At 40.2% G+C, this 16211-nt stretch overlaps 1 protein-coding gene across 3 annotated transcripts in view; it reads left to right on the forward strand.

The window, feature by feature from the left end:
- The window catches only part of LOC140212063 (A disintegrin and metalloproteinase with thrombospondin motifs 14), a 236392-nt gene that overhangs the window by 211870 nt on the left and 8311 nt on the right, over positions 1–16211 (forward strand). Inside the window, exons 20-21 of one of the 3 annotated variants that reach the window (XM_072282530.1) lie at positions 2528–2657; positions 5809–5919. In XM_072282530.1, coding sequence (XP_072138631.1) covers positions 2528–2657; positions 5809–5919 — 241 coding nt within the window. The remainder of the gene's footprint in view (positions 1–2527; positions 2658–5808; positions 5920–16211) is intronic. The other 2 variants (XR_011889636.1, XM_072282531.1) reach the window with 2 other exon arrangements.

A 16211-nucleotide genomic window follows, 5' to 3' on the forward strand; every position in this document is an offset into this window, starting at 1 on the left:
TAGAGTCAGTTGTTTAAGGATGAGGTGATGGAGTAGTTGGTGACACAGGACAAGATAGTACAAAGTCAACATGATTTCCTTCAGGAAAAATCCTGTCTGATGAACCTGTTGAAATTCTTTGAGGAGATTACAAGTAGGATAGATAAAGGGGATGCAGTGGATGTGATGCTGAGGCTTTATAAGGCACTGGTGAGGCTTCATGTTGAGTATTGTGAAAAGTTTTGGTACCCTCATCTTAGAAAAGATTTGCTGGCATTGGAGAGGGTCCAGAGGAGGTTCACAAGGATGATTCCAGGAATGAAAGGATTATCATATGAGGAGCGTTTGATGGTTCTGGGTCTGTACTCGCTGGAATTCAGAAGGATGAGGGGGATCTCATTGAAACCTTTCAAATGTTGAAAGGCCTAGACAGAGTAGATGTGGAAAGGGTGTTTCCCATGATAGGAGAGTCTAGGACAAGAGGGCACAGCCTCAGGATAGAGGGTTGCCCTTTCTAAACAGGGATGTGGAGAAATTTCTTTAGCCAAACAGTGGTGAATTTGTGGAACATGCAGCTGTGGAGGCCAGGTCACTGGGTGTACTTAAGGCAGAGATTGATAGATTCTTGATTGGACATCGCATCAAAGGTTACAGGGAGAAGGCCAGAACTGGGGTTGAGGAGGAGGAAAAAAGGATCAGCCATGATTGAATGGCAGAGCAGACTCGATGGGCCAGATGGTCTCATTCTGCTCCTATTTCTTGTGGTCTTAAATACAGAAAACAATTTGATGGAACATAAGAATATGAAATTCGCTACTACTTAAGTAAAGGCAATAGCCGGATATCCATTGCAAATCACAAAATGTGTTGAAGAATTGAAAGTAGTCACTGTGGAGCAGAGCAATATTATATACAAATCAGCACATCTTAACACCCATTGGGAAATTCAAATTTTTAACTCATTTTGTTTGATTATGTTGTGAAATTACCCCAATATTATCAACTGTTGTGCAATGGCCAATATTTGTTCCTAGCATGATATTTCAACCTCACAGGTTGAAATTGCTGGTTCTTTCCTCACAGACCAACTGTTACTAATCCAGTTCTCCTGAAACCATGCTCTGTAGAGGGCAACACTCAGATTACATTTTCCATTCCCATTGAGATCTGTAGCTTTCTTGCAACTCAAATACGAGATTTACAAATGTGCCCAGGTTGCTTTGCCTTTTGATCAAAGTCATAGCTCCTTCAGTTTCATTCCAATGTACTGCTACGTCTCATCAGTTTCTGCTTTTAAATTAGGGTGGTTACCCAAGCAAAGAGAGCATCATTTACTTTTCTTTCCGCCTACAGGACAGGGTATAGTGAGCATGGGTATTACAGGCATTCATTGACTGCGCATTTATACTAGCTTCTGCATAGAGCTTGACTGTAACCTTTTGGGTAGTCTGTGGCCTTTCTGCACGAAGAGCATGCCTCCTGTGGACAATGTTCTTCAACTGCTCGTCCATGTCACTCAGACTCCCTGGGAGCAGTTTCTAACATCTCTCCCATTATTACAGCAGCCATTTATTAAAGAGTATCACTCCCCTGCAACTGGAAGAATTCTGCTTCTATATCACCCTAAGGTTTAAGGTTAACATGTGGCCTATCACAGTTGCATAGCCAAGTGCCATCCAATGTTCTAGGGATGTTACAATTGAAAATTTGAACTCCATGGGGTCTTTACAGCAGTGTTACAGTGATCCACTATACTGTTTTAATGTTATTACATTGTACTAAAGCATTTTATTAGGCCAATATCTTTAGGAGGAGGCTGGATTAGAATGGAAAGAATAGATTCAGGTTAACTCAGATGATAGGAAGCTCATATGAATCATATATTGAAGGAAAGATTGAATTACTTAATTCTGCAAAGTGAATTTTAAGTGAAGTGAAGCCTAAGTGACATGTTATTATTAAACCTTCATGATAAACATCATATTCTTAGAAAAAAATTTGAATGGCAAGTTTAGAGAGTGCAGAGGAGATTTACAAGGATCTTGCCTGGATTGGAGAGCATGCCATATGAGAATAGATTGTGTGAACTTGGCCTTTTCTCCTTGGAACGACGGAGGATGAGAGGTGACCTGATAGAGGTGTATAAGATAATGAGAGGCATTGATCGTGTGTGTAGCCAGAGGCTTTTTCCCAGGGCTGAAATGGCTAACACGAGGGAGTATAGTTTTAAGGTGCTTGAAAATAGGTACAAGGGGGCTGTCAGAGAGTTGTGGGTGCGTGGAATGCATTGCCAGCGAAGGTGATAGAGGCAGATACAATAGGGACTTTTAAGCAACTCTTAGATAGGTACGTGAAGCTTAGAAAAATAAAGGGCTATGCAGTGGGGAAATTCTAGGTTTTTTCTAGAGTAGGTTACATGATTGGCACAACATTGTGGGCTAAAGGACCTGTAATGTGCTGTACATTTCTATGTTTCCATATATATTTTATATATTCCCACTGCGAGAACTTCATTCTTATTCCTCTGTCCTTACTTTTCATGGCCCAGTGTTCTGTGACTTGTGGAGAAGGTTTCCAGCAACGCCAGGTGGTCTGCCGAGGCAGTGATAACACCATCAGTCAATGTGTGGGTGAAAAGCCTGAGAGTGTACAAGTGTGCAAACTGGCACAGTGCATTGGTAAGGATATGAGTAAGGATATGACATGTGAGTAAGCTAACCTTAGTTCGCCATGTTGTATAAAACAGCAATATTTTAATTGCACTGTTAATGTTGGTTTCCATTGAAATGCAGAGTTACATTGAATTAGATATAGAGGTCAGTACACTATACCCAAAGTAAATAGAACCTGCTTGGTAATGGATATTTTTGCTATGATATGAATTTGGCACTACTGATGAAGAGGCAAAATTCAATATGATAGATGGGGTTTGATAAACATGATTGGAAAGTATGGTTGAGTTTGAAAGGCAGAAGAAAGAAGTCTGAAATAAATGAGGATTTTGTGAAGTGCAAAATTATTTTATTTAATTCAAGGGTTTCGGGAATAAAGGCTTTACAAGAAGGTCACGTATGCAGATGTCAGAGTATCTTAATGCCCATTTTTGTCAGTAGTTTGGAACCACACTAGACTTCATTCCCCTAGTGAATCTGAATGGCCTAAAAAGAGTCAGTGAGAGACCATAATGAATTATAATTCAGCTTGTTTAGCATGGTAATAGAAAAGGACAGAAAGGAGTATAAGATATTTTAGGGGCACAGCCAGATTTATTAGGCTGGCATATGTAGACTGGAAATGGGGACTTGAAGATAGATCTGTGTAAAGAAGTAAGAGGAATGAACAAAAAGATAATGAAGGCCTAAAACAAGTATGTACTCATTAAAAGAAAAAGGAGATCTTCCAGTTCTAGACCCCCATGTATGTTGAAGAATTTACAGGCAGGACAAAGGTATAAGGAGAAACTTATGAAAGATATTGAAAGCACACACTACAGAAAGTCTGGATCATAGAGGTGAAATTTTAAAAAATTGAGGGCAGAGAAGGGTCATGATAAAATCAAGAAGCCTCCAAGGGAGGGAGTAATGGAATAGTCTAAAAGACAAGAAAGAGAGATTGGTTAAATCCCTAAATGGTGTGTGAAGTTTCGAATGAATGTTTTTAACAGAGGAGTATATTTCCATTAAGGAAGAAGAATGTGAGGTATCAAAAATATTAAACAGAGATAGACCATGAAACACAAGAGATTCTGCACATACTGGAAATCCAGAACAACACACACACAAAATGATGGAAGAACTCAGCAGGTTAATCATCATCTATTGAGGGGAATTTACAATCGACTTCTTAGGCCAAGACCCTTCATTAGGACTGGAAAGGAAGGGGAAGAAGCCAGAATAAGGTGGTGGGGAGAGGGTAAGGAAAACAAGTTGGCAGGTGATAGATGAAACCAGGTAAGGTGTGGGGGAGGATGGATGAAGTAATAAGATGGGAAGTGATAGGTGGAAGAGATAAAGGGCTGAAGAAGAAGGAATCTGATAGGAGTGGAGAGTGAAACCATGGGAGAAAGGGAAGGAGAGGCATCCGAGGGAAGTGATAGGCAGGTGAGGAGAAGAGAAGAGGTATGTGGGGAGTCAGAATGATGAATGAGAAGAGGAGGGGGTGAAATTACTAGAAGTTAGAGAAGTTGATGTTCATGCCATCAGGTTTAGAAGAATATGAGAGAAACAGAGAGAAATGATGTGTTAAAGGATCTAGTATCTTTAAAAATTAATAAGTCACCAGGTCTAGATAAAATATACCTCAGGCTCTTAAAGAAACAAGGGAGGAATTAGTGCATGCTCCCACTTTAGTTTTCCATCACTCTTTGCTACCAGAGAACAGATGTAAAACTGTTAGAAGAGGAGGAAGTGATGGGTTGAGTAATTACAGATCACTCACTTTGGTAATTGTTGGAGTAAATTCTGGGGGAAGATAAATAAGCATTTAGTGAAACATGGGTAAATCGAAGATAGAGTAGATTTGTAAGGACATGTTTGGCACAGCGTTGTGGGCTGAAGGGCCTGTATCGTGCTGTAGGTTTTTTATGTTTCCAGAACATTAGCGCTGATTTTTTTGAGGAGGTCATAATGAAAGCCAATGTGTGTAAAGCATTTGATTTCTATACGTGGTTTTGAGGAAGGCATTTGACAATCCCAGATAAAAAAAAACATAAAAGCCTATGAAATCCTGGGAAACTGAAACTGGATTCAAAATAGACACAGAAGGTAAGAGGTTGATAAGAGAGCTTCTGCAATGGGATTCTGCAAGGCTACATACGTGGCTCCTTGCTTTTTGTAGTGGACAGCTTGCAAACGTAAGAAATAAGAATAGGCTACCCAACCATCAAGCCATTTTAGCACCAATCCTTTTTCCCTTGATTCCCCTTAACACCTATAAAGCTATTCATTTGTTTTGAATAAGTACAACTGAGTTTTCCAAAGTAGAGGCTTGCAAAGATTTACCAGCCTCAGTGATAAGAAATCTCTGCTTATCTCAGGCCTAAATAGCTTATAGATTATGAAATAAAAAGCCACCCCCCATCATCCCTCTGCTGTCCTAGGGTGCTGCAGAAAGGATATGATAGCACTGAAGAAGGTATAAAGAGGATTTGCATAGATATTAACATGCCTCAGAATTATAGTTAAGGACAGACTGGCTAGTTGAAGTTGTTTACTTTGGAACAAAAGAATATGAGAGGAGATATAATTGAGATAAAAGTTATTGTGCTGGACAAGATGTACAAGATGGATTTATTTCCCTTGGTAGATACATCAGTAAATACTGAGCATAAGTTTAAATTCATCATTTGAAGGATTGGAGGGAATCTCGGGGGTACAAACAAATGTCACTCCTCCAGAACTGGCTATCAGAAACCCTCACCACATTTTAAAGAGCTGTGGTCTACAGGTCTGTAGATTATGAACTAGGAAATAAAATTGGCCTGGTTTGCTTATAGACCAGGATGAAATAACTTGCTCCTGCGCTAAAAATGTCTATAATTCTATAACTTTCTAGGAATACGTTGGGTATTCCAGTGCCTAGGTTGCTGGTAATGTACATAATTAGTTGTCTATTAACATCAGCAGACAAAAAAATTATAGTGAATTTGGTGTTTGTTGCAATCAAGCCCCCAATATGCATTCTCTGGGGACATTGCTCTGAGAACGATTTGAAAAAAATTAACTTTTGGTTTTCATGCATCTGATTTTGTCAGTTAATGAATTTTCACTATCATGCTACAAAGTTAAATAAAATACCAATTTTATTAAATAATCCCTTTGATTCATTTAGGAAAATCTTCTGTTTTCACTCCAAGTATGGAAACCATTGTCCAAGTAACTCCACGGGACAACTGGGTGTCACAGCTCGTACCAGAGAAGCCTCTTCATAAAATCCTAACAAGTAAATCACACTTTACCAGAGCTTGTACTAACAATATTTAAATTTTGGATCAGATTTTAAGAAATACCACAATAGATTTGCACTTTGGGTAACTAATCAGAAAATCAGGTGCTTGTATTTGTGACTAACCAAATCTTTGAGCTATTAATATGAACAGAATTTCTACTATTACCTGGTTAGTACAAGTTCAAAAAAATCTACTGAATCTGTGAATGGCTGAGGGATTAGAGCAGGGGGCAGGGATTCAGATTTCTGGATCACTGGGACCTCTTTTGAGGCAGGTGTGAACTGTACAAAAAGGACGGGTTGCACTTGAATCCCAGGAGGACCAATATCCTGGCGGGGAGGTTTGCTAAGGCTACTAGGGAGAGTTTAAACTAGAATTGTTCGGGGGTGGAACCGAACTGAAGAGACTGGGGAAGAAGCTGTTGGCTCACAAATAGAGAAAGCTCGGTGACAGTGTGTGAGGGAGGATAGATTAGATTATTAGATCAGATTAGATTATGAGGACACGCAGTCCTCTTTTATTGTCATTTAGTAATGCATGCATTAAGAAATGATACAATATTCCTCCGGTGTGATATCACAGAAACACAGGACAGACCAAGACTGAAAAACTAACAAAAACCACATAATTATAACATATAGTTACAACAGTGCAACAATACCATAACTTGATGAAGAATAGGCTATGATTTTAGTAAAAAAGTTCAAAGTGTCTCGAAGGTCCCACATCTCACGCAGACGGGAGAAGGAAGAAAACTCTCCCTGCCATGCCCGACCACAGTCCAACACTGAGTTGTCCGAAAACTTCAAGCTCCGATCAGCCTTCCGACACCGAGTACCGAGCACCATCTCTGCCGAACGCTTCGACCCCAGCCTCGGTCGCCAGCAGCAGGCAAAGCCGGGGACTTTGGGGCCTTCCCTCTGGAGATTTTCAATCGCATAATAGCAGCGGCAGCGAACCGGGCATTTCAGAAATTTTTCCAGATGTTCCTCTGTGCCTTCTCACGTCTGTCTCCATCAAATCAGAATTGTGCACAGCATCCTACTTACAAATATGATATCATTTCACCGGAGAGCTGCGCGCGCTGCGTTGCGCCGCCATCTTCTCCTCCCGCCCAAGTGATAGAGAAAGCATGCACTCAGACTGACGGTTTGAGATGTGTCTATTTTAACGCAAAGAGTATTGTGAACAAAGTGGATGAGCTTAGAGCGTGGATCAATACTTGGAGCCATTACAGAGACTTGGATGGCTCAGGGACAGGAATGGTTACTTCAAGTGCCGGTTTTTAGATGATTCAGAAAGGACAGAGAGGGAGGCAAAAGAGGTGGGGGCGTGGCACTATCGATCAGAGATAGTGTCACGGTTGGAGAAAAGGTGGACGTCATGGAGGGATTGTCTACGGAGTCTCTGGGTGGAGATTAGGAACGGGAAGGGTCAATAACTCTACTGGGTTTTTTTTTCTTTTTTTTTTAATTTTATTTTTATTTGGATCAGGAATTCACAAATATCATGTACTTTTTTCACACATATAACCTTTTCCATTTTTTTATATGTATAAAACTACAATTATTTATACATTCTTAAGTACACATTGAGATGATATAAAAGGAAAATAAACATTTAAATAGATAATTATGTACTGTGGTAAATCTAACCTATTAGGCTAAGTAATGGAATTAGTTGTTAAGAAAAATGGTAGTAATAGTTTCCATATAACCCTTCTGGACCATTTCCACTGGTCCAAAATGTTGTATATAAGCCTATGTATCAGCCATTGTAGGTGTTTATATCCTAATTTGTTCATGCTTGCTCCTGCGTGCAGACATAATTATCCAATCCCTATGTACTTATTTACTTAATTTTTTCATTTTTTTATCCCTTTCCCAAATCTTTCCCTTTACTTGTGTTAATTCTCTATTTTCCAAAAGAAAACAAAAAAAAACAAACATTTAGACTAGGGGTGCTTACGTTAGCAATATTACTGTGTTGATGAGAAGAGCAGTATAAATCATTAGCAGAGTCATCTAAAGTCTGCTCGCATTGGGGTTATATATTCAATCCATTTATTCCAGATTTGATAAAATTTTTCTTTTTGAGTTCTCAGGGAGTAAGTCAACTTTTCCATTTTAAATATTTCCAAGATAATTTCGTACCAATCTTCTAATGTAGGTGGTATTGGATTTAGCCATTTTCTAGTGATTGATTTCTTACTTGCCGCTAAGAGGGTCTGCAGCAACCTTATATCTTCCTTCTGTTCAAGAAGCAATACATGCCCCAAATAGAGCGTCTCAAAGTTCAGAGGTATCTGGGACCTAAGTACCTTAACTAATGTTCTATGAATACCTTCCCAAAATAGACTTAATTTAGGGCAATCCCAAAAAATATGAAAATGATTTGCCTCCTTGGAGCCGCACCTTCTCCAACACATCACATTTGTATCTTTATATTTTTCCTGATATGGGGTCTTGAAGTATCTTATAATATTTTTCCAACAATGTTCTCTCCAAGTCAAAGAATTAGTCGAGGACCATTGAAAGCTGCAGATTTTCCCCCAAGCCTCCTCTGAAAGTACCAACCCCGCTTCTTTCTCCCACTTCTCTTTAATATACAGTGTATTTACATTTTTAGCATGGGAGAGTGCATTATATAATCGAGAAACTGATTTACTAGGTATTGAACTGCAAGCGGAATTCAGAATCTTGAAAAATTCTAATTCTACTGTTGATAGGTCTGTATATCTACAACTCTGGTTAATATAGTTTCGTACTTGAAGGTACCTAAAAAAGTCATTATGTTCTAGGCCATGTTTGTCCTGCAGGATTTGGAAACTTTGTAATACTCTTTTATCTATAAATGAGAGGTAGGTTGTAAGACCTTTCTTTATCCATAGCTCAAATCTTTTATCTCCTCTGTTAGGAAGGAATTCGGTATCATATGCACACCATCTAAAGAGTTTTAACATGTTATTAATTCCACATGAATTAACCACCTTCTGCCATACTTTTAATGTAAGATTTATCCAAGCGTTTTTAAATTTTTCCAACTGGGCCATCAATCCTTTGTCAGCTATTGAGGCCTGAAGAGGAAAACTGTCAACTAATCCAAATTCTATTTCCTTCCATCTCGCCTTATATTCCCTATTACACCAATATAACAGAGGGGTTATCTGTGAAGCATAAAAATAATTTCTCAGGCAAGGAAGAACCATACCTCCTCCTTCCTTCCCTAACTGTAAGGTGTTATATCGAATTCTAGGTTTCTTTCCTTGCCAAATAAAGCGGGAAATCCATTTGTCCCATTCCCTGAATTGATTATCATCCACCTCCACCGGTAAAGTACGGAAAAGATACAATAACCGAGGAAGAATATTCATTTTTATAGTATTTATCCTTGAATTTAAACTTAAAAAGGGGATAAGATTCCATCTATGCATATCTGCTTTTATCTCTGAGATTAATGGCCCATAATTTACCTGTGACAGTGTTGAAAGATCCTTCGGCAGGGTTATTCCTAAATATTTTAATGATTTAGCTTCCGACTTAAGATCATATGTATCCTGCAACTTTTTGGATGGTGTATAATTTAGGGACATAACCTGTGTTTTCTTTACATTTATTTTATAACCTGATATTTTCCCAAAGTCATCCAATAGTGTAAACAATCCTATAAATGATTTTTCTGGTTCACTCAGATAGACCAAAACATCATCTGCGAATAACGCCACTTTCTGTTCAATCCCTGCCACCTTGATACCTTTTACGATTTCGCTCTGTCTTATTAGTTGGGCAAGCGGTTCAATATGTAGCGCAAAAAGGAGAGGAGAAATTGGGCATCCCTGTCTAGTGCCTCTCTCTAAGATGAAGGAGTCAGAGAGGTCCCCATTTATCTTAATTCGGGCTGTAGGGCTGTCATATAGAGTCTGAATTACTTTAATAAACTTTTCTTGAAAGCCGAATCTTCCTAACACTCTGTATAGGAATGCCCAACTAACCGAATCAAAAGCTTTCTCAGCGTCCAAATCTACTACCATTGTCTCTGTCTCGTTCTTATTAACCTGTTCTAATATGTGCAGAGTTCTCCTTATGTTGTCCTGTGTTTGTCTTTGTTGAATAAATCCAGTCTGGTCTAAGTGGATTAGACCAGGTAAAAGCTTTTCCAATCTGCGCGCTAATATAGATGTAAATAGTTTGTAATCTAAATTAAGAACACTAATTGGCCGATAATTGCCACATTCTAGTTTATCTTTACCCTCTTTAGGAATAACTGAAATAATCGCTTCTCTCCAGGAAGGTGGAGTTTCTCCTCTCTGCAAGATCCAATTAAAGGTGTTAAGTAGTAATGGGGCTAACTGTGTCTTCAGGGTCTTGTACCACTCTGAGGTAAACCCATCAGAACCCGGGAACTTTCCAGCCTTTAACCTAGAGATGGCCACGTTCAGTTCTTTGACAGTTACTGGTTCTAATAAACTTTCATTTTGTAAATCTGTAAGTTTAGGTAGATCTAAAAAATTCAATACACTGTCTATATAGGGCTCATTGGGGACCCGGGGTTGGGAGTACAGCTGTCGATAATATGTTTCAAAACTCTCTTGAATTTTCCCTATTGTACTCTCCACAAGCTTTGTCTTTGGATTCTTTATTTTATGAATTGTATTGTCTACTTGTTGTTTTCGTAATTTATATGCTAATAATCTAGCTGATTTACCTCCTACTTCATAATTCTTTTGTCTCAGGTAAAGAAAATTTCTTTGAGTTTCCAATGTATAAATATCGTCAATTTCACTTTGCAATTTCCTAATTTCCTGTTTTCGATTTGAATTACTTTTGTTGCTATCTACAACTTGAAGTTGTTTTAATTTTCCTTGAAGGTCTGCTAATTTTTGTGCATTGATTTTTTTCATGTGAGTGGTAATGGAAATAATTTTCCCTCTCAGTACAGCTTTCAATGTATCCCATAAGATCACTGGTGATGTTTCTCCCGTGTCATTAAGGTCTAGATATTCTTTGATTTCTCCCCTTAATCTCTCCATTACTTTCGGGTTATTGAGTTTATGTGAGTTTAGCCTCCATAGTGTTTTTCTTATTTTCCTTTCCAGGATTAGAGACATAGAGACTGGGCTATGATCCGACAGATCAATTGTTGCAATATTACAGTTTTTTATCCTGAGTCTATCTGTATTAAAGATAAAGAAATAGTCTATCCTTGAATAGACTGAATGAGGGAAAGAGTAATATGTATAATCTTTACTAGTAGGGTGTAATTCCCTCCAGACATCTATAATTCCCAACTCCTCCATCAATGAATTCACTTTCCGAGTCAGAGGTTTATTCTGAGTAACTATTCTTGAAGAATCTAATATAGGATTTAATCTAATATTAAAATCCCCTCCACAAATTACTACCCCTTGAGAACTGACCATTAGGTCAAAAATGTGTCTATAAAATGACCATTCACAACCTGGAGGAGCATAAACATTCAGCAATGTTATTTCTGTACCTTCTATTCTTCCTGTGATTTTTACGAACCGTCCTTCTTTGTCTCTAGTCTCTGAAATATGTTCATAATTAAGAGTACTTGATATTAAAGTAGCTACCCTTCTTTTGTGACTCAATTTATATGATGAATAAAATACATGCTTAAAGCCCATTCTTTTTAATTTTCCATGTTCAGATTGGCTCATATGTGTTTCCTGGAGGAAAGCTATTTGTGCCCTCTCTTTTTTCAATTTAGACATAATCTTACTTCTTTTAATTGGATTCAAAACCCCATTAACATTATAGGAAATTATTTTTACCAATTCAGTTTGCATTTTTCTGTAGTAGAAAAAAAAACACTCTCCTTTTCTAACCAAACAGTAAGCAATCCCTTCTCAACAGTAAACCAAGACATATAACCACACCCTAGACATTTTTGAACGTGCAACATTTGAAAATTTTTCCCGACTTCCCACAGTGAGGCCTGAGCACCGACCCGCCTCAGTTCAGAGGGATAACCTCTATCTTCACCCTGTGTTAGAGGGCCCTCAGCAGTTTGAATAATCATAGAGAATTTTCTCCTATTTATGTCTCGACCATATTGCTATCATTCAAGTTATTCCGTCTAGTTTATTTTCAGTTACCAGTTTTCATTTTACCTTTAAGTCCTATTTACTCTTTTCAATCATTTCTCTTAATTAATCTGTATTCTCTGTACATTGGCGTCTGAATATTTGCAGCTTTTCCTTGTAGTTTGACACTCTGGTTCGAGTGGAGCGTCCTCGCCCCACTAACTGCCACGACTTCTGCCGAATCCTCTCCAGTAGCGACTCCGGTTGGGTGATAACTTTAATAGGTAGTCCCCGGTCCGCCAGGTCCAACGTTGCCTCCTCCACTGTAGCGTAAGTTTTTGTCCCTTCGTCGTAAAACACTCTCAGCCGAGCTGGATACAGAGTCTGGAATTTGATGTTGTTTTCCTTCAGGACTGTCCGTGTTTCCGTATATTCCTTCCGTCTGGCAAGAATCCCCGGTGCGTAGTCGTGGTCTAAACTGATTTTACAGTTGTTCCACATGAAACCTTTCTTTTGCCATGCCCTTTTAAGCACCTCTTCCTTCGTTCTGTAACTGAGAAATCTGACCAGAATCGATCTGGGCTGGGCGCCTGCCGGGGGCTGTGGTGCCAACGCGCGGTGAGCTCTTTCTATCTGTAGGTCTTTTGCAGCCGGCATATCAAGGTTCTCTCTAAGTAGCTTCTCCACAAAGGGAACCATCAACCCGGGTTTACCTTCAGTTCCTTCGGGAACTCCGTAAATCCTCACATTTTCCCTTCTCGAGCGGCCTTCTTGATCTATTAGTTTCCACTGGAGCTGGTCTTGCAGCTTCAGCATTTCTGCTATCACCTCCTCTGCGTTTTGTAGCTTCTCTTCAATTCCAACAATCCTTGCTTCGGCTTCATCTATCCGCAGGTTAGTTTTTACTATTTCTCCTTTAATATCTTCCAGCTGTTTGCTGTTATCTTGTCGGAACTCGCGAATCTCTCCGAGAATCAAGGACAGAGTCACCGATTCCCCCTCATTATCTCTGTCCTGGCTTGCCGTGGGGGAGCTAGGCCCGTCGCCTTGCTGCGTCTCTTTGTGTTTATCAGCCTTCGGAGCGGACTTTTTAATCTTGTTCTTAGACATCATCCTTGCCCCTTTTATTAATATAGTTATGCAATATTAAGTATTTGTCTACATTCGATTATGGGGCAGTTTACCTTTTTTTGTTGAGAGACCTTTTCCTTATGCCGCCATTCCCTTGATGACCTGGAAGTCCGCCAGCTCTACTGGGTTTTTTTATAGGCTGCCCAATAGTAACAGGGATATCGAGGAGCAGATAGGGAAACAGATCCTGGAAAGGTGTAATAATAACAGAGTTGTCGTGATGGGAGATTTTAATTTCCCAAATATCGTTTGGCATATCGCTAGAGCAAGGGGTTTAGATGGGGTGGAGTTTGTTAGGTGTGTTCAGGAAGGTTTCTTGACACAATATGTAGATAAGCCTACAAGAGGAGAGACTGTACTTGATTTGGTATTGGGAAATGAACCTGGTCAGGTGTCAGATCTCTCAGTGGGAGAGCATTTTGGAGGTAGTGATCATAATTCTATCTCCTTTACAATAGCATTGGAGAGAGATAGGTCCAGACAAGTTAGAACAGCATTTAATTGGAGTAAGGGGGTTATGAGGCAGGAACTTGGAAGCTTACATTGGGAACAGATGTTCTCAGGGAAAGGTACGGAACAAATGTGGCAAATGTTCAGGGGATATTTGTGTGGAGTTCTGCAGAGGTACGTTCCAATGAGACAGGGAAGTTATGGTAGGGTACAGGAACCATGGTGTACAAAGGCTGTAGTAAATCTAGTCAAGAAGAAAAGAAAAACTTATGAAAGGTTCAGAGAACTAGGTAATGTTAGAGATCTGGAAGATTGTAAGGCTAACAGGAAGGAGCTTAAGAAGGAAATTAGGAGAGCCAGAAGGGGCCATGAGGAGGCCTTGGTGGGCAGGATTAAGGAAAACCCCAAGGCATTCCACAAGAATGTGTGACAGTGGGAAAGTGTGTATGGAACCGGAGGAAATAGCAGAGGTACTAAATGAATACTTTACTTCAGTATTCACTATGGAAAAGGATCTTGGTGATTGTAGTGATGACTTGCAGCGGACTGAAAAGCTTGAGCATGTAGATATTAAGAAAGAGGATGTGCTAGAGCTTTTGGAAAGCATCAAGTTGGATAAGTCACCGGGACCGGATGAGATGTACCCCAGGCTACTGTGGGAGGTGAGAGAGGAGATTGCTGAGCCTCTGGTGATGATCTTTGCATCATCAATGGGGACGGGAGAGGCTCCGGAGGATTGGAGGGTTGCGGATGTTGTTCCATTATTCAAGAAAGGGACTAGACATAGCCCAAGAAATTATAGACCAGTGAGTCTTACTTCAGTGGTTGGTAAGTTGATGGAGAAGATCCTGAGAGGCAGGATTTATGAACATTTGGAGAGGTATAATATGATCAGGAATAGCCAGCATGGCTTTGTCAAGGGCAGGTCATGCCTTATGAGCCTGATTGAATTTTTTGAGGATGTGACTAAGCACATTGATGAAGGAAGAGCAGTAGATGTAGTGTATATGGATTTCAGTAAGGCATTTGATAAGGTACACCATGCAAGACTTACTGAGAAAGTAAGGAGGCATGGGATCCAAGGGGACATTGCTTTGTGGATCCAGAACTGGCTTGCCCACAGGAGGCAAAGAGTGGTTGTAGACGGGTCATATTCTGCATGGAGGTCGGTGACCAGTGGTGTGTCTCAGGGATCTGTTCTGAGACCCTTACTCTTCGTGATTTTTATAAATGACGTGGATGAGGAAGTGGAGGGATGGGTTAGTAAGTTTGCTGATGACACAAAGGTTGGGGATATTGTGGATAGTGTGGAGAGCTGTCAGAGATTACAGCGGGACATTGATAGGATGCAAAACTGGGCTGAGAAGTGGCAGATGGAGTTCAACCCAGATAAGTGTGAAGTGGTTCATTTTGGTAGGCCAAATATGATGGCAGAATATAGTATTAATGGTAAAACTCTTGGCAGTGTGGAGGATCAAAGGGTTCTTCGGGTCCAAGTCCATAGGATGCTCAAAGCAGCTGTGCAGGTTGACTCTGTGGTTAAGAAGGCATACGATGTATTGGCCTTCATCAATCAAGGAATTGAATTTAGGAGCCGAGAGGTAATGTTGCAGCTATATAGGACCCTAGTCAGACCCCACTTAGAGTACTGTGCTCAGTTCTGGTTGTCTCACTACAGGGAGGATGTGGAAACTATAGAAAGGGTGCAGAGGAGATTTACAAGGACGTTACCTGGAATGGGGGGCATGCCTAATGAAAACAGTTTGAGTGAACTCAGCCTTTTCTCCTTGGAGCGAAGGAGGATGAGAGGTGACCTGATAGAGGTGTATAAGATGATGAAAGGCATTGATTGTGTGGATAGTCAGAGGCTTTTTCCCAGGGCTGAAATGGCTACCACAAGAGGACACAGGATTAAGGTGCTTGGGAGTAGGTACAGAGGAGATGTCAGGAGTAAATTTTTTATGCAGAGAGTGGTGAGTGCGTGGAATGGGCTGCCGGCAATGGTGGTGGAGGTGGATACGATAGGGTCTTTTAAGAGGCTTTTGGTTAGGTACATGGAGCTTAGAAAAATAGGCGGCTATGGGTAACCCTAGTAATTTCTAAGATAGGGACATGTTCGACACAACTTTGTGGGCCGAAGGGCCTGTATTGTGCTGTAGATTTTCTATGTTTCTAAAGCAGCTGGAGATTGCAGTGGTAGCTATTGAAGCTACTTAGCAGCTCCAGTGCTTCCTCCACAATCTTCAAAGTTCAAAGTGCTACGTGACAGTGATGGTAAGAATTGGAGGAGATGGCAGTTGAATGCGTGGCTGAGAAGTTGGTGCAGGGAGCAGGATTTTAGATTTTTGGATCATTGGGATCTCTTTTGGGGAAGGTGGGACCTGTACAGATTGGATGGATTGCACCTGAACTCGAGGGGAAACAATATCCTTGCAGGTAGGTTTACTAGTATGGTTCGGGAGGGTTTAAGCTAATTTGCAAAGGGGGATGGGACCCAGAGCGATAGAGCAGTGAAAGAGTAAAGCCAGATCTAACATATAGAGAGGCTTTGAGGAAAGAGAAGCGGAATAAACGATGTAAAGGTAGTAGGGCAGAAGGACTGAAGTGTGTGTACCTCAATGCAAGAAGCATCAGGAACAAAGGTGATGAACTGAGAGC

Source organism: Mobula birostris, chromosome 18 (assembly GCF_030028105.1).
Source record: "Mobula birostris isolate sMobBir1 chromosome 18, sMobBir1.hap1, whole genome shotgun sequence".
Taxonomy (NCBI): Eukaryota; Metazoa; Chordata; class Chondrichthyes; order Myliobatiformes; family Myliobatidae; genus Mobula; species Mobula birostris.